The sequence below is a fragment of the Diceros bicornis genome, chromosome 25, assembly GCF_020826845.1.
Source record: "Diceros bicornis minor isolate mBicDic1 chromosome 25, mDicBic1.mat.cur, whole genome shotgun sequence".
Lineage (NCBI taxonomy): Eukaryota > Metazoa > Chordata > Mammalia > Perissodactyla > Rhinocerotidae > Diceros > Diceros bicornis.
Window position 1 is genome coordinate 37,371,104 of NC_080764.1, and position 24,576 is coordinate 37,395,679.

Below are 24,576 nucleotides of genomic sequence, written 5' to 3' on the forward strand. Positions count from 1 at the left end.
TGCCAGGAATCACTGCGGGGCCAGCCACTGGAGGCTCCAGGAAGCACGATGATACCTGTAACCCAGCCCTCTTCCCTGATCCCAGGTGTCCCAGCAGCGGGCGCTAAATCAAAGACCCTGATATCCCCGGCAGCAGTGGCAGTACCTGTGACCTGAGGATCCAGGAGACGTGCCAGCGCCCAAGACCAGAGGCTACAGAAACTACAGCAGCACTTGTGCTTCAGGCCCTTGCTCTCTCCCAGCAGTGGCAGGTGATGCCTGCAACCTGAGGCTTCAGGAACCACAGTGGTGCCCACCACCCAGCCCCCAGTGGTGGTGCCCCCACCACTAGCCCTGCCAGCAGCAGTGGCTGCATACAAGATCCTAGGTACACAGCAGTGGTGGTGGTGCTCATGACCTGAGGTTCCAGGAACTGCAGTCACCAAACACCAGAGGCGTCAGGAATCTGGCAGCACTTGTGACCCAGGTACCCCTCTAACTGTGGTGGTGGTGGTATTACCTACGATCCTGGCCAACGTGGCTGTGGTGGCACTCGCAAACCCAGCACCCCTGACAGTGGCACTGCCAGTACCCCCAGAAAACCTGAGAGCAACAGCACAGGTAATACACGGCAGCAGCGCCTGAGCCTGTGGAGAGCCCGCAGAGAGCCAGGTAACAGCAACAGTGGAGCCCATGACTCCTCTCAACTGCAGGGGTGCCTGAAACTTCAGCCACCCCACCAGTAGCAGTGGCATCTGCAGACCCAACAAATCTGGACATGGTGGAGGCGTCTGTGACCCCAGATCCTGCCCTACTCTTCCTTTCTCCACGCTGCAGTGGGGGAACCCAGGACACAGGCAACTGCAGAAGCAGCAGTGGTGCTTGCCAGCCTGGAGACCCAGTGGTGACACCCACGATTGCAGCAACAACATAAGCAGCAAGGCACCAGCAACCTTGAAAGCACAAGCAGCACAAGGAGCGCATTGATGACACCTCTGGCAGCAGCAGTGAAGGGTGGAAAGTGCAGCCTCTCAAACACAACCAGAAGCAGCTCAGAATCACAGGAAACAAAGCCTTACCCAAATAGGAAAGGTGTTTGCTACCACAAATGTGCCAGCAGAGGGACGACTCATCAAGCACCATGAAGAACTTCAGTAACATGGTATCACAAAAAGAAAATGAAAACTCTCAAGAAACCAAACTTGAAGTCATGGAGGACTGCTATTTAACTGACAGAGAATTCAAAATAGCTGTCATGAAGAAACTCAACAATTTACAAGAAAACTCAGAAAGAGAGTTCAAGGAGCTCAGGAATAAAATAAAGGAACAGAAGGGGTATTTCACCAAAGAGAATGGAACTCTACAAAAGAGCCAAACAGAAATTCTGGAGCTGAAGAACATAATAAATGAGATGAAGAACAAAGTAGAAAGCACTGGAAATAGGGCAAACTATATGGAAGAGAGAATTAGCAAGCTCAAACATAGAAATCTAGAAATGATTCAGGTGAGAGGATAGAGAATTAAGATTTTAAAAAGATGGAGAAATTCTACAAAAATATCTGACTCAATTAGGAAAAGCAACATAAACATAATGGGTATCCCAGAAGGAGAAGAGAGGAAGAAGGATGCAGAGAGCTTTTTTAAAGAAATAATAGCTGAGAACTTCCAAAACTTGGGGAAGGAACTGGATATACAAGTACATGAAGCTAATAGAACACCTAATTATCTCAAGGCAAAAGACCTTCTCCAAGGCACATTATATTAAAACTGTCAAAAGTCAATGACAAAGAAAGAAAATTAAAGGCAGCCTTAGGGAAGAAAATAACTTACAAATGAACCGCCATTAGACTATCAGAGGATTTCTCAGCAGAAACTTTACAGGCCAGGAGAGAGTGGAATGACACACTTAAAATGTTGAAAAAGAAAAACTGTCAGCCACAAATACTCTATCCAGCAAAGTTATCTTTCAAATATGAAGGAGAAATAAAGGCTTTCCCAGACAAACAAAAGCTGAAGGAGTTCATCGCCACTAGACTTGCCTTACAAGAAACCTTGAAAAGAGCTCTCCTTCCTGAAACCAAAAGGCAAAGGTATAAAAAGCTTTAAGCAAGGTGATAAATAGACAGACAGAATCAGAAAACTGCAAGTCTATAACACAACAGGTTAGTAAACACTTAATTATAACATAAAGGATAAAGGGAAAGAAAGCATCAAAAATAACTATAACCATTCAATTTGGTGACAAACTCACAATACTAAAAGGGATAATTTGACAACAAAACCACAGAGAAGGAAGAGAAAAAGTATGGAACCTGCATAGGGTAGTGGAGATAAGATGCCAGCAGCAGAGAAAAGACTATCTCATCTCTGAGCACTTTTAAAAAAACCTCGTGGTAACCACAAAACTAAAATTCAGAGCAGAGTCACAAACATAAAAAAAGAGGAAACTGAGAAACACATCATAGAAAACTATCAAACTGGAATGGCAGACAGAAATATAAAGAAGGAACAATGGAAATATAGAACAACCAGAAAACAAAAGATAAAATGGCAGCATTAAGTCATCATATATCAATAATCACCTAAATGTAAATGGACTGAATTCACCAATCAAAAGACACAGAGTGGCTGGGTGGATTAAAAACAAGACCCAACAATACGTTGCCTCCAGGACGCAATATGCTGCATCTCTGCTCTTAAGACAAACAGGCTTATAATGAAGGGATGTAAGATGATATTCCAAGCAAATGGTAACCAAAAGAAAGCAGGTATAGCCATACTTATATCAGACAAAATAGATTTCAAGCCAAAAAAGATAATAAGAGACAAAGATGGACATTACATAATGAAAAAGGGGACAATCCGCCAAGAAGACATAACATTTATTAATAGATATGCACCTAACATAGGAGCACCAAAATATGTAAAGCAACTATTAACAGATCTAAAGGGAAAAACTGACAGCAAAACACTCATAGTAGGGGACTTTAATACCCCACTAATATCAGTGGATAGACCATGCAGAAACAGTCAACAAGGAAAAATTGGCTTTAAATGGAACACTAGACCAGATGGACTTAATAGAACATTCCATCCAAAAGGCGCAGAATACATATTCTTCTCAAGTGCATGTGGAACATTCTCAAAGACAGACTATATGTTAGGAAACAAAACAACTCTCAATAAATTTAAGAAGACTGAAATCATATCAAGCATCTTCTCTGACTACCATGGTATGAAACTAGAAGTCAACTATAAGAAGAAGCTGGAAAAATCATAAATATGTGGAGATTAAACAACATGCTACTGAACAACTATTGAATCAATGAAGAAATCAAAGAAGAAATAAAAAATACCTGGAGACAAATGAAAATGAAAACAAAACATAACAAAACCTATGGGATGCAGCAAAAGAGGTACTAAGAGGGAATTTTATAGCAATGCATGTCTACCTTAAGAAACAAGAAAAATCTCAAATAAACAATCTAACACTATACCTAAAAACACTAGGAAAAGAAGAAAAAATGAGGCCCAAAGTCAGTAGAGGGAAGGAAATAATAAAAATTAGAGCAGAAGTAAATGAAATAGACACTAAAAAGACAATAGAAAGGATCAATGAAACTAGGAGCTGGTTCTTTGAAAAGATAAACTTGACACACTTTTAGCTAGACTCACTAAGAAGAAAAGAGAGAAGGCTCAAATAAATAAAATCAGAAATGAAAGAAGAGAAAATACAATGAATATCACAGAAATACAAAGGATTATAAGAGAACACTATGAAAAGCTATACGCCAATAAATTGGATAACCTAGAAGAAATGGATAAATTCCTAGAATCACACAAACTTCCAAAACTGAATCAAGAAGAAATAGAGAATCTGAATAGACCAATCACAAGTAGAGAGATTGAAACAGTAATCAAAAACCTCACAAAAAATAAAAGCCCAGGACCAGACAACTTCCCTGGTGAATTCTGCCAAACATTCAAAGAAGACTTAATACCCATCCTTTTCAAACTCTTCCAAAAAATTTAAGAGGATGGGATGCTTCCTAACTCATTCTATGAGGCCAGCATTACCCTGATACCAAAACCAGACAAGAACAACACAAAAAAGGAAAATTACAGGCCAATATCACTGATGAACATAGATGCAAAATTCCTTAACAAAATATTAGCAAATCGAATACAACAATACATTAAAAGGATCATACATCATGATCAAGTGGGATTTATAATAGGAACACAGGAATGGTTCGACATCCGTATATCAATCAATGTGATACACCGCATTAACAAAATGAAGAATAAAAATCACATGATCATCTCAATAGATGCAGAAAAAGCATTTGACAAGATTCAACATCCATTTATGATAAAAACTGTGAATAAAATGGGTACAGAAGGAAAGTACCTCAACATAATCGAGGTCATATATGACAAACCCACAGCCAACATCATACCCAATGGTGGAAAACTGAAAGCTGTTTTTCTAAGGACAGGAAGACAACAAAGATGCCCACTCTTGCCACTCTTATTCACCATAGTATTAGAAGTCCTAGCCAGAGCAATCAGGTAAGAAAAAGAAATAAAAGGGATCCAAATTGGAAAGGAAGAAGTACAACTGTCACTATTAGCTGATGACAAATAGTATATATAACCCTAAAGAATCCACCAAAAGATTATTTGAAATAATGAATACAGTAAAGTTGCAGAGTACAAAATCAACATATAAAAATCAGTTGCATTTCCACGTAGTAACAAGGAACTAGCAGAAAAAGAACTCAAGAATACAATCCCATTTACAATCGCAGAATAAAATATCTAGGAATAAATCTAACCAAGGAGGTGAAAGATCTGTACACTGAAAACTTAAAGGCATTGTTGAAAGAAATTGAAGAAGACATAAAAAAAAGGAAAGATATTCCGTGCTCATGGATTAGAGAATTAACATAAATTAAAAAGTCCATATTACCTAAAGCAATCTACAGATTCAACGTAATCTCAATCTGTGACATTTTTCACAGAAATAGAACAAACAATCCTCAACTTTATATGGAATAACAAAAGACCCCAAATAGCCAAAGCAATCCTGAAAAAAAAAGAGCAAAGCTGGAGGAATCACACTCCTTGAACTCAAAATATACTACAAAGCTGTAGTAATCGAAACAGCATGGTCCTGGAACAAAAATAGACACACAGATCAATGGAACAGAATCGAGAGACCAGAAATAAACCCATACATCTACGGACAGCTAATTTTGACAAAAGAGGTGAGAACATACGATGGAGAAAGAAAAATCTCTTTAACAAATGGTGCTGGGAAAACTGGAGAGCCAGATGCAAAACAATGAACGTAGACCACTATCTTACACCATACACAAAGATTAACTCAAAATAGATTAAAGACTTGAATGTAAGACCTGAAACCATAAAAATCCTAGAAGAAAACATAGGGAGTATGCTCTTTGACATCAGTCTTAGCAGTATCTTTTTGAATATCATATCTCCTCAGCTAAGAGAAACAGAAGCAAAAATAAACAGATGAGACTACATCAAACTAAAAAGCTTCTGCACAGCAAAGGAAACAATCAACAAAATGAAAACGCAACCTACCAACTGGGAGAAGCTATTTGCAAATCATATATGTGATAAGAGAATAATATCCAAAATATATAAAGATCTCATACAACATAGCAACAACAAAAAAAGCAAACAACCCAATCAAAAAATGGGCAGAGGATATGAACAGACAGTTTTCCAAAGAAGATATACAGATGGCCAACACGACATGAAAAGACATTCAACATCACTAATGATTAGGGAAATGCAAATCAAAACTACGAGATATCACCTCACACCTATCAGAATGGCTACTATTAAAAAGACAAGAAATAACAAGTATTGAAGAGGATGTGGAGAAAAAGGAACCCTCATACACTGCTGGTGGGAATGAAAATTAGTTCAGCCACTATGGAAAACAGTATGGAGAGTCCTTAAAAATTAAAAATAGAACTACTATATGATCCAGTTATTCCACTTCTGGATATTTATCCAAAGACAATGAAAACACTAATTCAAAAAGATATATGCACCCCTATGTTCACTGCATCATTATTCTCAACAGCCAAAACTTGGAAGCAACCTAAGTGCCCATCAATGGATGAATGGATACAGAAGATGTGGTATATAGATACAATGGAATACTACTCAGCCATAAAAAGGATGAAATCTTGCAATTTGCGACAACTTTGGATGGACCTTGAAGATATTAAGTAAAAAAAAGGTCAGACGAAGACAATTACTATATGACTTCACTCATATGTAGAAGATAAACGGAGAACAGATTCGTGGTTACTAGAGGGGAAGGGGGTTGGGGGAGGGCAAAAGGGGTAAAGGAGACTAGACTTTTGGTGGTGAACGCAATGCAGTCTATACAGAAGTCTAAATATAATGATGTACACCTGAAATTTATGTAATGTTATAAATCAATGTGACCTCAATAAAAAATAAAGAACACAAATTCAGTAATGGCAAAACTTCCCAAAGAAACTGCCAGGTAAGTAAGAAACTATTGTCCAAATCACGTGGCTTTCCAAATCCTAAACCAACATTTCAATAAATCATTTCACTTGCTTCAGTTTTCCTAAAGGCTTATTAAAGAGAGGGAAATAAATCATCTTTATGAGAAAATGAGAAGCATGTTTACTGTGATTATATGGGTCAGTCCAGGGCAAAGTAATCAATACATTTCAAGAAATACAAAATAGTTTGCTATGTTTCCTGAAGTCCCTAAAGAGTCTTTGAAGACACAACATGGCAAAGTGATCAAGTTAGTTCATGCATTTTTAGGCATGTTGTATAAGCTGTGGAAGATGCAAACCTTCAAGACTCATAACCTAGAGAAACTACTCATGAAAAAAATTAAGAAACAATTAAATGCTACGTCTACATCTGCTACACATCTTTGAGAGGGCGGGGATCACAACATCTTTGTTTCTCATTATAGCCCCAGTGCCCATTTTAGAAACTGACATATAATAGGCACTCTGCTTCCCTCGCTTTAAAGTCTGTGCCATTTCACTTTTCCAGTGTTTCTCCAACTGGGATCTACAGACCACGGTGGGTAGGGTAGATATACACATATGTGCAAGGGTCTGTGAATCAACCTCAAGAATTTGTTAATCCTGCTAAACAGCTCTTCTCCACAAAATGATTAGTATAAAAACATTCTAGACAATTCAAAGCATCACATTTTAAACAACTGTCTCTTGATTTCAGTGCCTCGAGTTTTATTTGTGATCATTATTGATTTTTTGGTAGGTAATCTACAAGAAGCAGGGAGTTCTGAAACCAGACTGCCTGGATTTGCATTCTGGCTGTTCCACTCACTGTGAGATCCCGGACAAGCTACCTTGTCTCAGTTTCTCCATCTGCAAAAACGGAGTAGAATTTAACTTTTAATGTTTAACTAATGTAGATGTTGTTAGACTAACATTTCCTAATTTTAAAAAAAGACAATTTTCTCGTGCCCAACATTATCCTGTTTATTATTCTACAAGTTATAACGACAAAAATTTGGGGGGGGGTAATAATTTATAATAGACACACACAGAAATGTGGATCTATAATAGTTTTTTGTTTTTGTGCTGAGGAAGACTGGCCCTGGGCTAACATCCACGCCCATCTTCCTCTACTTTGTATGTGGGATGCCTGCCACAGCATGGCTTGGTAAGTGGTGTGTAGGTCCGTGCCCAGGATCCGAACCTGCAAACTCCGGGCCACAGAAGCAGAGTGGATGAACTTAACCACCACGCCACTGGGCTGGCCCTCCATAATAGTTTTCGTCAACTTTCAACACTCTCAATATTATTATTCCCAATTAGGTGAATTCTTTCTTTTTTACACATTAAGTATGCGTGAAAAATGTTCCTAACTTCCAAACATGGAGGCACAATTTATACAAATTCAAACGTAAATAATGGGTTTAAAGCAATGATATGGTACTATAGTATGTAGGGTATAATCCATCATCTGTTTATCATAAAAGTTCCCTAGAAGTAGGAAATATTTGGGAGTTACTGTGTCAATCAGCATACTGGAAAATAAAATTATAATGTCATATTACTCAAGGAAGGGAAAACTAAGCATATGCACATGTCTCCAGTAAAGATTTCCGAGACTAAAGTACATAATCCTCCTTGGGTAGCAAAATAATTCCATTCTCAAGACCTGAGGAATCTGTTGCTCTCAATGTTAGCCTAAGAAAACCATATCAAAAATTAGATATTAGAGTGGAGAAAAGTAATTAAATATAAGTGAGAAATTATAAATTCAGAATAGGAATCTCTTTCTGCATAAAAACAATTCATAAATAAACATAGATGTCCATGTATTTTGGGTTTATCGTTTAAGTAAGGTGACCCACAGAAATGCATTTTAAAAATTCTTTGGTCTTTCAATATTTTCATAGGGACTCTTTTTCAGATACAGTTTTTCATAATTTCCGGTATTATTTTAATAATGGATCTATTCATAGATGAAGAAGTATCAATGCATATTATGGATTTATTTATTATTGCTGATAGTTTGATAGATTACTTGTGGTTACAAGTAAAAGCACAGCCAGTTGAAATAGATGAAACCTATGATTACAAAAATTTAACAAATAGTATAACTCTTTGCGAAAAGATAGTTGAACCTTGTTAAGAAAAACGGAAAACCACCATTGGTTTCTTGAATTATAGTGGAAAATGCACTATATATTTAACAGAAATAATTGGTCCCTCAGGAAAACTAAATTAATATATGTTGAAGATTTTTATTTGCTTGTTTTAGTGGGTTTTATTAGACTTTGTATATAAACAACCAGTGAAAATTACAAGTAGAATCAAGAAATAAACTTTAGTACAAGTAAGTAGATTCCATAGGGAAGATCAACTATCTCTTATATGGTTAAACACTTAAGAAGATAAGGACAGAGTAACTTAGATTGGGGAATATGAAAAACAAGTGATTGATAGCAGTAGCAATCTTCTACCTCTATCCATTCTAGAACTTGTTGAGATCTGTCATGTCACACTAAAAAACACAGTTGATTATTTCTACATGGAATCTAAGCAATTAATCTTTTTTAGTTATGAATTGTTGGAAGTAGCTTATATATACATTATTTGGCAAAACATTCTAACAAATCTTTTCAAAATTGCTTCCTTCTTTAAAATTCAGCATTCCTAAGTTGAGCAAGTTACTTTTCAAATGAAACTAATTTAGTGATTGACTGTTTCAAACTCTTTCTTGTCACAAGATCTCTAATGGCACCACATTTGCCCTCTTTAACTTGCCATTTCCTCTTCAAAAGGGCAATGTGTGTTATGTTGTAAAGCAGCATTTCTGGGAGTTATTTCAGTAGAGATTATTTAAGAAAGTGACACAACAAAAAATGGAGATTAAAACCACACAAGAATAATGAGAGTTAGTCGAATATAAATGTCCTATTCTCAAGAAATTAAATTCTCTATAGTTTTAATTTTTGATGTAACCATAATGCAGGTTCAGGATAACTGATAAAAGTCTGAATACCATACCACAGTAGCCATTTGTTAGCATGTGATATCTAAGGAAATAACAGCTGATTATAAGACAAAGACTGAAAAATTTTGTAGCATACATTTTTTTTCCCTCTCTTAAAGATGTCACTCTTCTCAGCTCTTTTCTAGGGTGTGTTATCAAAGATAATATCTGAGCAATATATTTAAGCAAATTCTTCTCAAGTTGATAAACAGCAACTCTTGATTCTGACATTATCTAGTGACAAGAAGTTTATCTAGTGACAAGAAGTTTAATAGTGTAACAATTCAGTCTGGAAAAATAACATCACCCAGGACGACAAAGACTCTCCTTGACCAAAGCAGACAGACTCCGCTGAGCCCTCTTTTTGAATGGGCCTCATCCTTGGGCCTTCTCTTAGGCCTGCCTTGCCCAGCTGGAGCAACAATTCTCCTAAGTCAATTTATGAGAATCCTCCCACCCTTGATATCTGATCACACTGGCCTGCCTTCAGCAAGACTCTTCCTACCCTTGATGTCTCCTCTTAGTAATTTTCCATCCACCAACCGTCCCCAGCTGTCTGCTCTATTTGAGGTTGAACCTGATCTCTCTCCCCTACTGTGACAGTCTTGACACTTATCACAATAGTCCTCAATAAAGTCTTCCTTACCATTTTAAAAAGTGTCAGAATAATTTTTCTTTAACAAAGACATAGGACTTTCAAGATAAATTAATCTACCAATCTATTAATTTTCCAGGATCTGCCCAACTTTTACTTGTCTTTAGGGTAAAGAATAATTTTATCTGTTAATATAAGTGAGACTTCAGATAGATATCAAGGAGTTAGGAATAGAGGAAAGATAAGGAAACAGAAAAAAAGGAGTGGAATGTTACAGGAAAATTAGAAGAGGGAGGAAATGAAGATTTATACATAAACACAGCTTTTGTTGTTTCCATGTATATTTAAAAAAACATGGCCCCATAAGACCAATCAAGGGTCAGAAACATAAATGCCTAAAAGGATAACAGAAATAGAGGAGATCAGCTGTGGAAATAACCAAAAGTGACTATAAAGAATGTGGTGACTGCAGGTGGGGGATGGAGGCAGCTCCTAGTCCACCATCGCTGATCCTCCCAGGTAGGAATATGGGCCAGTGTGGTTAGATTAGCTGAGTTTTCAAAAAAGCAGAAACCTAGTCTCTGAGAAGAGACTAAATGTAATTTTAGTGTGTGGTCCCACAATTCAAACAATTATAGCTATAAATCCTTGCAAAGGATACCCCTACAAAGAAATGTGAGTAAAAATAAACACTCTTGGAATCAGAGAACATAATTAAGTGGAATTTCCCAAAAGTTTTGATGTTCCTCAACCTAAAGCACTCAAGCTGATTTTCCTTATAGCCAAGAGCCACTTAAGTTCCTGGCTATGCCTCACAACGCCCATCCTTTTCTGGTTGTGATTCTAAAACACAAACTGCATACACACATTTTCAAAACATAATGTTTAGAAATGATTGCATTTGTACTGTGTTATAACAATACTCCAAGAATGGAAAAACTGTAAATTCAGCTTAGTTCAGCCCAACTATCCAATCCTGGTCTAAGCGACAACTAGCCCACAGCAACGGTTAGTAAACAAGTGGATTGTACTAACCATCTTTGTCTTCTAAGCTTGAAGCACTTATACAAGATGATAAACAGAAGAAAAACAGTACCCACTTCAGAAATACATTTTTTCTGGTTTATCTAACATTTTCAAAATAGAAGTACAACACAAAGCAACTACAATGTAAGCTGAGAGAAGTGAACGCACCAAAAACTAGACTTTGTAACTTGTTAGAAGAAAAGAGCTGCAACATCTAAATATTTGGAAAGAAGATCTACAGTGGAAAGGAGTTTGCGGACAGATACGGGTGAGATGAGACTAAAATTGATCCTGGAGTAACTGAAGCTTTCAGGGAAGTGAGCATCTATCTTGCTGAAATTAGATAAGAATCAAATATCTGATTTCTACTGATGTGTGCATAAATATACTTATGATGCACACATACTGATATATATGATGAAGCCTATTTATGAACTAAAGTAGAATAAGGGTTTATTGACTTAATTTGGTTATACGTGAATAAGCAATAGTCTTGTTTCAATGATATTTCTGGGCCCATTTAATAAGACCAGGTAAAATGTGGGAGAAAACTCATGGCAATTTCTCTCTTAATTGAAACCTTTTTATTCTGGGTTTGTCAACTTACCTCACTCCATTTTCTAACTGTAAAACATATAGATGTATTTGAACCTAAAATAACCAGTGAGAATGAGAAATATACGTGCAATATTAAGACACATTTTGCTTGTAAAATCAATCTGGTAACTGTGGGATCCATTTACTATTAATGCCCGAAAGTCAAGAGACACATGGTATGTAATTTTCCCACATCACAGAAGCTTGCGGAAAGTTTTGGAAAAGGCCATATGTTTCTTCCTCCATTTACAAGCAGAAATGTGGTTTAACTGCTTTCCAGACAAATTATTATTAACCCCTGTCATTTTTTTCCAACAAAACAACAATCTCAGTAATTTCCCACCCCCCACCAAATCCCTTATATGGTCAAATCTGAATGTCCTATTTAACTTAATTTCATGGTCTTTCGTTCTAATTAAGGTTGAGGAATATCTTTCCCATCAGAAAACAAATATAATTTGGAATATATTTTATCTCTTCCATCAGAACAGCCCATAATTAATTTTTAACTTTTTCCCCCAGATCTCAGTCTTAGTGATTGTTTGCACCCCACAGCCATCTCCCAACCCTCCCCTGCTCCATCACCACATTTACCATAAAAAGGATGGTCCACATTGAAAGGAATACATTATAGAATACATGTAGAATACATGTAGAATATCTCATAACACAGCTGCACTCTCTTAGAGTAAGCTCATTTCTTTGAATCCCTTATTTCTCATTTTGATCTTTTGCCATATAATCATTGCTAAAGAGCCCAAAGGGATAACATTGGCTTTGATTTTATAATAATGCTCTGAAATAATTTATGTTCTAAGTGCCTGGGAAAGGTATAATGCACATATATAATTTTCTATTGGATAATTTGATCCTTGGAACACATTCCCCTTTAATTCACATATAATCAACGCACATGGAAGAACATTTATAAAATATTATACATATTAGAAATATAAAGGGTGAATACATCTAGCATGAAAGTCAGTGAGCTAAATCAAAGCTAGAAGTAATCTACCAGTGATTTCAGAACTTCATTTAGAATTATCACAAAATGACTAACAGCTTAATGCCATATCCCACATACATACCTCTACTGGCATTTATTTATCACATACAGACACTAGGCCTATATCAAATATTACCTACTGTGTGCATCAGCACATCCAGCTATTCACAGGTCTTTAACCTCAAATTCTGCCCTTCTTTCCACAGGATCAGCAGATAATCCAATAATTATGGTAGAAGTAATTTACTATCTAAGCTATGTTGCTTCCATTTCTAATTTTGTCTTTCCCTCGTATATATTCATAGTCTACTTTTTCTTCTTCAGTCTCTGGAGGGGAAACAATCGTTTAAGATCTTCAGTATTTCCTTTGCTCTCTACTTGGACACAATCTTAGTCTCATATTTAAACACACACATTTCCTAATGCCTCTCTTTAATATTTAATAAATATAGACAATACTTCTTTGATATTTCCCTATCTCTTTCATTTACCTCCAAACTTATTTACAGAATATGTTTAGACTCTCTGCTCCCAATTCTCCTTCCTTAACACCTTCAAAACTTCTGCCCACATCACCTGCATGAAACTAAACTCCTAAAGTTAGTCAATATTGTCTTACTCTGAAGTCAGTGGACTTTCTCAGACCTTGTTTTTCTTTACCCTTTTAGCAGCAGGGGAAACTGCTCGCCAATGTTGATTTCTATGTCCTGCCACTGTCTCATGTCTTCCTTTTCATACATTCCAAATGTAGATATCCCTAGGGGTTTGAAATTGGCTCTCTTCCCTCCCTTTGTGCATTCTCTCCCTCCGTGATCTTATCCATTCCTTTGGTAGTATCTCCTTTCTGCTAATAGACTCCCATATCTCTATCCCTAACTGTGGCCTTTCCCCCAACTGCCCATTTGATAGGAATGTCCCAAAGAAAATATGAATAGCCCACCTCTCACTCAGACTACGCTCGGTCCAAACTTAACACTTTCTTCTTGAAATAAATACACCCCTCTGGCTGCCCTATTTCTGTTTAGGGTATTTCTTTCCAAGTTACCTAAATTCAGAATTTTGGAACACTCATGGGGCCAACTAATTTTCCTACACATACCTATCAAATAATCTGTTTATTACCCTTGTATATCCTTTTCCATTCCGCTGTGTATCTGTACTTTAGGATCTATTATGCTTTCTGCCTATACTATTACATTGACCTTTTATTTGGTTTTCCTAAGGCTGCATCTCTCATGTCTACTTTCCCAAACTCAAAACATCCTTCATTACATCATATAACAGCCATCCTAAATTACCACTTAACACAATTCTGGAATACAAACTCCTAATTCATAGTATGGTATTCAATGTCTTTCATCTGGTTTTGGCTTAGTTTCCAGTTCTATCTTTCCTTACTCTTCCTCTCTGCCCCCAGCCCTGGCAATATAAACCACATCTGCTTACTGTTTCTTGGGCATAGTTCATGCTTTCTGAGCTCCATGCCGTTGTTCACGCATATGCCTCTACCTGCCAGAATTCTCTCTCTTCTCCTCCTCCTGCTAAAATCTTCACCTATAAACATCCTATCATTTCAAGATTCTCTAAGTTTGCCAACTCTGACTCAGTGCCTTCTAGGATCACTCCAGCTGAAAGTCATTTCTATTCCTTGTGCACTTTTCTAGCACCTAGCTTATATCACTCACAAAGCACTTATTAGCTATTTACTGCTCTGAAGTGTGAAAATTTGGATCCATGTGTTTTCTCTTCCACTCCTTCCCCACATTAGCTAGTACCTTTCTCAAGGTCAAGGTTAATTTTTCATAACTTTGAAATCTCACTGCACTTGACAAAGAGTCTTACATAAAGCTGGAATTTCATAAAACATAAGTTGAACAAATTCAGACTAAAAACAACTACATCTAGTAAAATACAAGATATATAGACCTGATCATTAGTAACTACTCCCTTCTAACTCTAAAGTGTACTAAAAGCCAAGTAAAAGGGGGTGACTTTGTACTATGCAAATTCCCCATTCTTCACATTAAAAATAATTTTTAAGTCCATAAGTTAATGCAAAATTTGGCTTCATTCCCACAGGAGGAACAAAACAGTTTCATTTAAATGTTGCCTCTAGTCCTCAAGAGTCAGCGTTTTTTGATGTGCACTAAGTGGGAGAAAAGATAGAGAAGAGTGTTGTCTTTTTAAAGTAACCTCCACAGAAAGATTAATTTTATTTATAAAAATGAAAAACTAAAAGTGGAAAACTTAAAACGGCAATTTTGGTAAAGAGTTTTCCCATTACAGAAATATGTTTTAATATAATATGAGGTTTACTTTTAGAGGAATCACCCCCAAAATCAAATAAATAGGATTAAAAATTTTAATGGTGCCATTTTTGTAATAAATATTTCTCTAATTGTGCACTTTAGTAAATGACAATGTATTGAATAACCCTGATGAAGAGACAATATCAGAATCTAAAACTTAAAATTATATGTGCCTGCTAATTTAGACTTCTTTTATTATTTTAGCATTTTATCAGTGGAATTCTTTGTATATAAAATAATACAGGAAGTTAACAATTTTAAAGTAAATTGTATAGAAAAATATGGCTTTTGTAGAATAGGAAAAATGCAGAAATTCATCATGGAAAATATTGAAGAAATGGAATAGGTACTTTATTAAGAGAGAAATATATCCTACAGAGAATCAACAATCTTTTTAACATGACGATAATAAGTGGTAGCATACAGGGTCGAGCACATCTTTTACTGTGTATAGTCATGATCTGACATGAGCATTGCTAAAACATCCAGTGTCCCCCACATACAGCTGCAGACTATTACAGCTGAACATTTAAACAATAGAAAAAAATGCTTTATAAAAAATCAGACTAAGATTAGATTACCATGTAGACAAGAAAAATAGAAAAGAGAGTGAAACTACTTAAATAGGGAATGGGAATTGAGGTCTGTTTACTATTTTCTCATATAAGCAGGTAACTGAAATTTATTAAGTTAAAGCATAGAAATAACACAGAATGTTTTTATGACAGAGAATAAACAGCTATGAGCAAGATAAATGTTAGATGGATGCTCTAATTTAGATCAGGTGCTAACTGCTAATAAATCATTACAGGGGCTATTGTTTAACTAGGTCTCCGTTTCAGAAAAGAAACTTCTGTTATTGCCAAGGTTTGTATTTTATCAGGCATCTTACTTACCTAGATTAGGTACAGAAAACCAAAACACAATTCATAAAACAGACTAGGGAAAGACCACATCTGTTGATCCATCAACTGTAACATCATTTACTTATTGTTAAACACAAACTTTGTATATTATCCAAGTCCATAAAATACATAATTTATTGTTACCAGATAAGGGAAGTATCATTTGAATAAATGCATTTTTCAAAAGTAGTCCTCAGCATGTTTATGAAGAAACTTCTCTGGGGTTTCAGAAAAAAACCTGAGTTGGAGATTAAATATTGATTTTATGATCTGGCTAGTCATTTAAAATAAACAGTATCACAAGTCAGTTTTAAATCTTGTGGTGCCTCAGTGTCTTTTTCATTTTTTGGGTCAGGTCAGATAGCTCAGATAGCTTTTTTCTCACAGATCCATTACTGTGTGCTAAAGAACACCATTTGATCAACCACTTAATAAAAATAAAAGTGATGCTTCAGTAACTGATACTCAATGAATAAAAGTTGAACTTATCATCATTTATGAGGCATATTAAGAACATTATATTAATGTGAAGGGAACAGATAAAAGAAAAACATAAAACCCTGATTCCTGTCTTCAATGAAGTTAAGTTTAAGGCCTCAAATTCAATCCTTTACGTAGAAATGCTATACAAAGATGCCCAACTGGGACATTTACAAAGCTGGGCCTCCTGCCCACCTCCTCGTGCATGTCCTAACTCCCTTTTCCTGCTCCAATATTTTTCTAAGCACTTATCACTGTCTGACATACTATACATACTTTGCTTATTTGCTTCGGCTCCATCTCCTCAGGCTAGATTGTAAGCTCCTAACAGGCAGGCATCTTATCAATTTTATTCACTGCTGTATATCCAGTGCCTAGAATAGTGCCTGGCACTTAATAGGTACTCAGTAAATATTTATGAATAAATAAATGAGAGGACCGTTTATAGACTTCTGGATTGCGTTTCCTCTCTAAGATACAATTGTATTTTTTCCATCAAGCTTTCTCTTATGCACACAGCAGCCTAGTTACAATGTGATTCCACTTACTAGCTGTGCTACTGGATGAGTTATTCATTTCTCTGAGCTTCAGCAGAATGGGGATCACAGAAGTATCTGTGGGTTGTTGTGAGAAATGAATGAGGGAATTCACAGAAATACTTCACAGGATGCTTGACATATGCTAAGTATTCTATAAATTTTAGCTGTTATTATTCTTACCATTATAACTATTAAATTGTTTTCTTCTGTTGCAAACAGCTCACTAATTCTTGAAGTACCTCATAATTAATGAAACAGGACATTTATATTTAAGGCTAAGGTTACATGTGGTTGAATCTCCTGAAAAAAAAGCTACTTCCTGTGTGAGTTGCTTTCAAGGAGTATTAATCCTCCCTTTGTGCTCCCACAGGACTGTGTATACCTCTGTATGGGAATCGTCACACTGTACTTCAATTAGTTGATTATGTTCAGTCTTCTCTGCTACACTGTGTGGTCTTTTAGGGTATGAAATCTCTGTATCCTATCACAAAGCAGGCAGTCTGTACATGCCTGCCCCATGGATGAGTTACTGTAAAGAATGAGACTGATCCCATTATTTGTAGTCACATCACACGTGCACTTTCATTACTGTTTCAAAATTACATTTCTCAATAGATGGTGTAGATCTAGAGAGCAGGGCAGAGGTTTTAGTGTTGGAGGGTGATGCAGAGCATGTATGAGAATAAAAGCAACGCACTGGAATTCAGTGATGTGCTGCGAATAAAAAACTGCTTAGAAGACTGATACAAAACCAGTTCTTATTTTTTCATAAATGGTTACTCTATTTCAATAGTAATGATCTAATTTATATCCATCTTACTTTATGGAAGTGTGACTACCCAGGGAAAAATTCTAATAAAAACATACTTGATAAAGTTGAAAAGCACAGTTATTAGAAATGAGGATTGTGGGATAGGAAAGAAGCACACTGCTGAAGGTTTGACTACACGTAAGAATCAAAAAATACTTCCAATGTTAGAAAGTCCTTAGGTATTTAATACTGCAGCAAAAACACTTTCAAGGAACTAATTTTAAAAATCAACCAAATGCAAAGTATTTAATAATGCTAAAACCTGTATTCAAATGATAAAAATTTATGGTGCTCTATGGACGATAGAAAACAGCCAAGAAGTCTGAGACTAGAAGATGTGATTGTTGAATGAGCCATTTAGTGGATATTCAGAATAAGAGATCAGAGAGAAAAAACCCAGGATCACGAGGCGTCTATGTCTGAAACTATCACGCACTGTGAGTCTACCTCTTTGAGCAACATTTCTCATTAGGAAAGTACTTACATTAGGCCTCAGCTTGGCCGCCAGATCATAATACTTCTCGGCTGCTTCATTGAGGCTAGCCTGTCTATTAAAGAGAAAAAAAAAAAAAATCAAACTGTACCATATTATTTTAAAATTGCAGATAGGTAAACCGAATCATTATGCAACAAAATAATACTAGCTTTTTAAAAGTTACAATCACATCAATCAAACAATAAGCTGCCTAAGCAGGAAAAGATCATTAAAAATTGAATGCACGCAATGGGCTTGTCATTGTCTCTAAGGCATTATAAACAGTATTTCAACATAATCCTGTTCGGTAGGTATTATTATCTTATATTTACATATTAGGAATTAGAATGTTATTTTCCTGTTCCAAGCTACCCCAGATAATATGTTACAGGGTTGGGATTCTCCAGCTTCAACATGATGTCCCAGAATAACCTTAATATTTTCAAATACATTGTCAAAATTAATACTTAGTTGCTTTTGGTTTATGAAAATGGTGAACATTGCCATTTTTGCTTTTAATTCTGTATCTACCTAGAAAGCCACTTTCTTTCCGATTCAGGAGGGGAAGCTTCCATTGTGTGTAGCCTATTGAAAAAACAAAGGTCAGCTTCTCCCCTTCCTTGCTTTCTGGCCACCAGAGTGGGCAAATGACATAGCCTCAGCTAACTGGATGCTCTTGCTTGGGACGTTCATTTCTAAGTGAGTGACAGAGAGATGAAGGAATGGCTAGAATTCACTCACAGTGGTGGGAGCAACGGGGCTATGTCCCAGCCAGATTTCTCCTGTAAAGAACTGCCATTGGACATCCTGCTGCTTGATCTCTGGGGCTACCTTGTCTCCTGCTGATTCAAGCTATGTCTTCCAGCCCATAGTGAATTCTGTAGTTCCCACAGCCTTCAAATAGCTAGAGTCATTTTCTCCTAATTACCACCAAATACCGTGAGTGGCACAGTTGACCTATACAAATAAGATGCACACTGAATTTTAAGGCTAAGCGTATGCATTGTCTATTCTCGCAATTCACAGCAAACCCCTAGGTTCAGCCAACTAGTTAGTAGAAGAAATAAAATTTCAGGGTCCTGAGGAAGCCCAACCAATTAGCCATCAAAACACAATACATTTTTCCATCATGCCATGCTGCTTCAGAAACCTTCAAATATGGTAGATAATAAGAGCTAGAAGCTCTTGCAGGTTGTGCTGTAATCTGGTAACTATATCTGAGAGGTACAGAATAAACACCATAGAAAAATGTCAAATTCCACTTCAAGATTACATATACAGCACAGCTATAATGTGAACGATAGTCGTAAATGGTTTGGGGTCCTACAGTTAAAATGGAGTAGTGTTCTCTTGAAACTGTGATGTTAAGAAGCTTTTGAGATGAGAAGATGGCAGAGTGATCAGGAATAAAGAAGAGAAACAAAAATTAACTTTCTCAATTAGAAAATCATATTCAGGTTTTAAAAGAGAAGGCTAACTAGCCACACCTATAAAATTGAATTTGCACTTTGGTCAAGCCCAATAAAAACTATAAAGACATACCCTGTGCAACCATATAAATTATATGAATAACTGAAGATAACATCTCTCTGGAAAGCAGAACATATTTTTTTTTTAATTTTTAAAGGAAGAATAATTAGAAACACTGCTATTTTTAATAGGGTTATAGAGAAAGTAAAAACTCTTGACCTCAGGCTCTACTGGACTCACGACATGTTACAACGTGCTGTTGCAATTTATATTCTCATAAATGTTGACGTTCAATTTCAGTATGTCAAGAAAGGTACTTTAGTCTGGTATGGAACAGTAAAAATTCCCTCGCTAGGGTATTTAATGAAGGTTTCCTCCACCAAATTATAGAATCACTTTGGTTCAGATTCATTTGGAAATATGAACCAGAATACATTAGGTCATGCCCTGGAAGGGTTTTCTCCAGAGAAAAATAAAAGGCCCGGAGGTAGGAAATTAGAGTAACTTAATACTACAAAGAAGTAAGTTACTTTGAAGAAAAGTCGACCAATATATGTCTAACACAGAAAGTACAGCTACCATTAATATTCATCTTTATGGAATTCAAATTCATGAGGTAGATAAGGATCAAAAGAGAAACTGAGGAACTCACTAGATGAAATGCTTTTAAAATAATAATCAACACAATTGAAAAAAGGTTTCTCCCCCTCAAAAATGGTTACTAGTTTTTAAAGTCTTCATTGTCTTCAGAGGTTTAATTCCTAAAGGAAATATCTAGTTTAGAAAACAGTTTCTTAAGCTAGAAGTAGAAGTGACGATATTCAAATGAAGTAGAAAAAAGAAGTAGAATTTATTAGATTTGTCATGTAATTGTGAAAATTAATTTTCACTCTAGACTTTGCTTCTACCGTCTTTACTGACTACCAATCAGCAAGCACTTATGAGAACACGTGGCAAACTGTAGGGAAAAAAGTATGCCACTTCTATCCACTGAATGTTCATTCATATCCTTGTTTTATTCTCTAGACAAGAGAGAAAACTCATGAGGAACTGTCCAACGTCCACTTCACGGTGTAAGCTGCATTTCATACACCCTTCTGCAAGGAGGGTGCTGGGAGTGCTTAAAAAATCTTAATCGCAAAGATGATTGAATCATTAATAGACATTTGAAAACTGAGGAAATTAGCAATATTTTGCCAGTCGCTTAGGGGATTCTACTAAATATTGTCAAGAACCTCAACCACTGGATTGTTAGAGACTGATTGCAAGACTCAGGTTCCCAGGACTATTAGGACTGAATTACTTAAAGCAGCTGAGAAAATACACTTTTTCTGAATACCCATATCCTTTCTTTCTTCACTTTTTTTTTTCCAAGAGAGAAAATTTCTAAATCATCTACCTCTGTATCACTTATATAAAATACCAGGAATTGATTATTCCATGTTCCAGTTACAACACTACCATGAAGTAACTGCTATCATTAACCACATTTTAAAGATGATTAAAATGAGGCTTAGAGAAGTTGATAATTTACCCAAGGTTACATAGCTGCTAAGTGGTTGAGCTGGGGGTCAAGGATGCTACAGCTAAATAGCTGCACCACAGGATCATGCTGGTATCTTTGTGCATCAACACGTAGCAGAGTGACGCGTGATACACTGTTCTGTGGCAGATGACCAGGAAAATTCCTACATCAAATACTAAGAAAGGAAGAAAACACGCTTTTTGATTATTATGTGTAAAAAGCCATGACTAAAATGTAAGAGACGAGATTCGAAAAGGGGAGAATACGGAGAACATTTGCAATTACAGGTTTTACTTCCTGCCCAACTCTACCTCCCAAACTTATAGAAGTGAACTTCACCAGCCCAAATTGTGCAGAGGATAGTTTTAAGAATAAACAGAGTGAAATGCACTACTGTGTTTTGCCCCATGTCTCTCACCCTCTCCCCAAAAGGAGGGAAAGGGAAGGACTCAAGGAAAAAGCAAAGAAAAAGGGAATGAGGAAAAGCAAGAACAGTGCTGGATACTCACTTTCTTACCCTTACAATCTCCCATTTTAGGGAGGGGGTCACAATCAGATATGGATGGGAACCATAAGTTTCCCATATGTCCACGTGGGGGACTTAGCAGGTGGGTAAAGGAGGAAGTAGTTGGCTCCGCCAAGAGATCTCCCAGGCCAGATGTTGATAACCTTGTGTTTTGCCCACGATACACTTCACAAAGCCAGGAATGAAATGGTGAGCAAGAAAAATCACTCATACCAGGAAGATACAATGGGTCTAGACCCAACGACCCCCATCTCACTTACCACCCTGAGTCAACATTAAGTTACGTACCATATCAAGGGAATAAAGATTCAATCACTATGCCAACAACAGACTTATCCAGTGGAGACTTGACTGGAGGCTCCTTTCTCATTACCAACTCCTGCCCATCACATATGTAGGGCCTTCCCCCTTTTTTCACATTATCTGTGGCCTTTCGGGGCCAGGAAAGGTAAGAAGATAGAAAAAGCCTACATGATATTTATAAACTGGACTGTGAAGTAAACCTTGAATTCCCAAGAAATCACTGGCTTGAGATGATTATCTTTTAAAAGTCTTTAGATTCAGTTTTTCTGCCATCAGTAGGCTCAGAGTGAAAACAAATAGTAACAAAAGTCACAAACATCATTATTTGATTATAGAATTCCATTTTTTCACATGGGACTATGAAACTTACAGCTGTTAAAAAATATAGAAACATATTTCATATATCTAATTCCTCTCTCTGGTGTTATTTTATGATAGAAAAGTGTCTTTTGGAACACAGGTTTACAGCCCAATATTCTTACAAGGAAAGATGTATAAAAGAAATTTGAGAATCAATTATGTTATGAAATAACAACCTAATACATCCTGTGAAATGTTTGAGGAGAATCTGATTAAAAGAATCACTTACAATTACCTATATTTTTATGTATTCTGTGAGAATTATAAAATTAAAGGTTACTAAATTTAAAACTGCTTCCTTGAAAGCATAAAAATATAAAAACTGTAGTAGCATTTAGAAGACTCTCTTTAACTACAATTATTAATAGCCGTAAATTGTTAATTTTGAATTAAAAATTATTTAATATGGATAATAGCCATAGTTTGACTCATACAAAAGACAGTATTTTATTAAAGTCTTGGTGATTATTTTCAAGGATAACTTAGGAGCATTTTTTTTTAAATAGAGAGTTGTTTGTTCCTGTTTGTTCATGAAAATAAAGTCAAATAGTAGCTAAATTTCCCTGGGTTCTTGCCAACTGCTAAACTGACACTTAGCTTTAAGTTACTCAAAGCAGCACTAAATTTTAATTCTAATTGATAAGTTGTACAGTAAGAATAGAAGTAGAACTGAAATAAACAAGGATATAACCAGAGTCACACATATGTAAAAACAATGGAGCAGAAAAGATCCTTGTGATGAAACTCCTAGAATAAATTGTTTATGATCATCAAGCCTTCTTAAATGAAAATCCCTTCTCTGTCAAGACATCAAAAATGGCTTCATAACATATAGATATATGTCTCAGTTCTAAACATAAAGAACGGAGAGGTAAAGCAGAAATGTAGCAATAAGAGAGGAAAAGACTATGCTGATGGTGTAGTTTTACAAAAGATTCCTGAGTTAGAAATTTCTTGATGCCCCATGAGAGTTTGAGCCCATTCTTTCATGACCTCAGATTTCTCAGGACTGCTAAGGTCAGGTTAAGCCTATATTTAGAAAGATTACAAAATGAAATGTACTGAAAAAATTAAAAGGGAGGAAATGTGTATTGGCAATGCCAAACTATAGTATTCATATATAGTAAATTACTCTTACGTTCAAGGTGTAATGCTTGGATGAGGAGGAGGAGTTGTGAGGAGTGGAAAGAGGAAACACAAGTTAGAACTTGCCTGCAGGGGTGGTCCAAGAACCAACATCATAAGCATCACTTGGGACTTGTTAAAAGTGTAAAATCTTGGGTACCACCCAAACACACCAAATCAGAATATGCATTTTAACAAGATCCCCAGGTGATTCTCACGCACATTAATGTCGGAGAGGTACTGGTTGGAAGATGCCTACCTTTCAACCTCATCGGCCACTCCCCTTTGCTTTACAATCCATTACAATCTAGTTGAAATAAGCCCTTCTTGACCAAAAGTTGGCAGTAAAGTACAATTTATAAGTGGAAAATCCAATGACTTTCTGAGTGGTCTTTGGTAATTTTGGAAGTGTTAAAGAAGAAAGTATATGGCCTAGAGGGCCTTGGAGATATATACATCTCCAACATCCGACTGCATGTGTGCGTGTGTGTGTGTGTGTGTGTGTAGTGCCCAATCTGCATTGAGAAAATAATCTGATTTTGTTCCTTTCTTACTTAAGAATTTCAATTTTATATCACTCCCAGTGGAATTTATAAATAAATTAGTACATCTGAATTATATATTTTCAATATACTTAAATTATATAAGATTGTGTTATTTGAGTATAGAAACGAAAGATAATAATTCTTTCTCATATATTCACTCTGCTCTAGAAGTTAGGGAAACAATGGGGACCAGTTGGTACAGCTTTGCTTTCCTTACCTCCTTAGGGAGCAGTGACAACCTGTGCCCCCAGGTCTGGAAAAAAGGTAAGTGCACACCTATCTTACTTTAAGTATGTCCTTTGTCAGACACTATGCCATGACAGTATTTCTAAAACTTAGTATCCCTCTGAGAGTACAAACTTGGAGTTTTCTCTCCTATGACTATAAATTTACTTTCTAAAATTTACCATAAAGGAATACTTTAATAATA

The 24,576-nt window shown here is 36.3% G+C and overlaps 1 protein-coding gene across 2 annotated transcripts in view; it reads right to left on the reverse strand.

Moving 5' to 3' along the window:
• Positions 1–24,576, reverse strand: part of TMTC2 (transmembrane O-mannosyltransferase targeting cadherins 2) — a 387,738-nt gene that overhangs the window by 45,722 nt on the left and 317,440 nt on the right. For both annotated transcript variants that reach the window (XM_058568709.1, XM_058568710.1), the window contains exon 11: positions 18,302–18,365. In XM_058568709.1, coding sequence (XP_058424692.1) covers positions 18,302–18,365 — 64 coding nt within the window. The remainder of the gene's footprint in view (positions 1–18,301; positions 18,366–24,576) is intronic.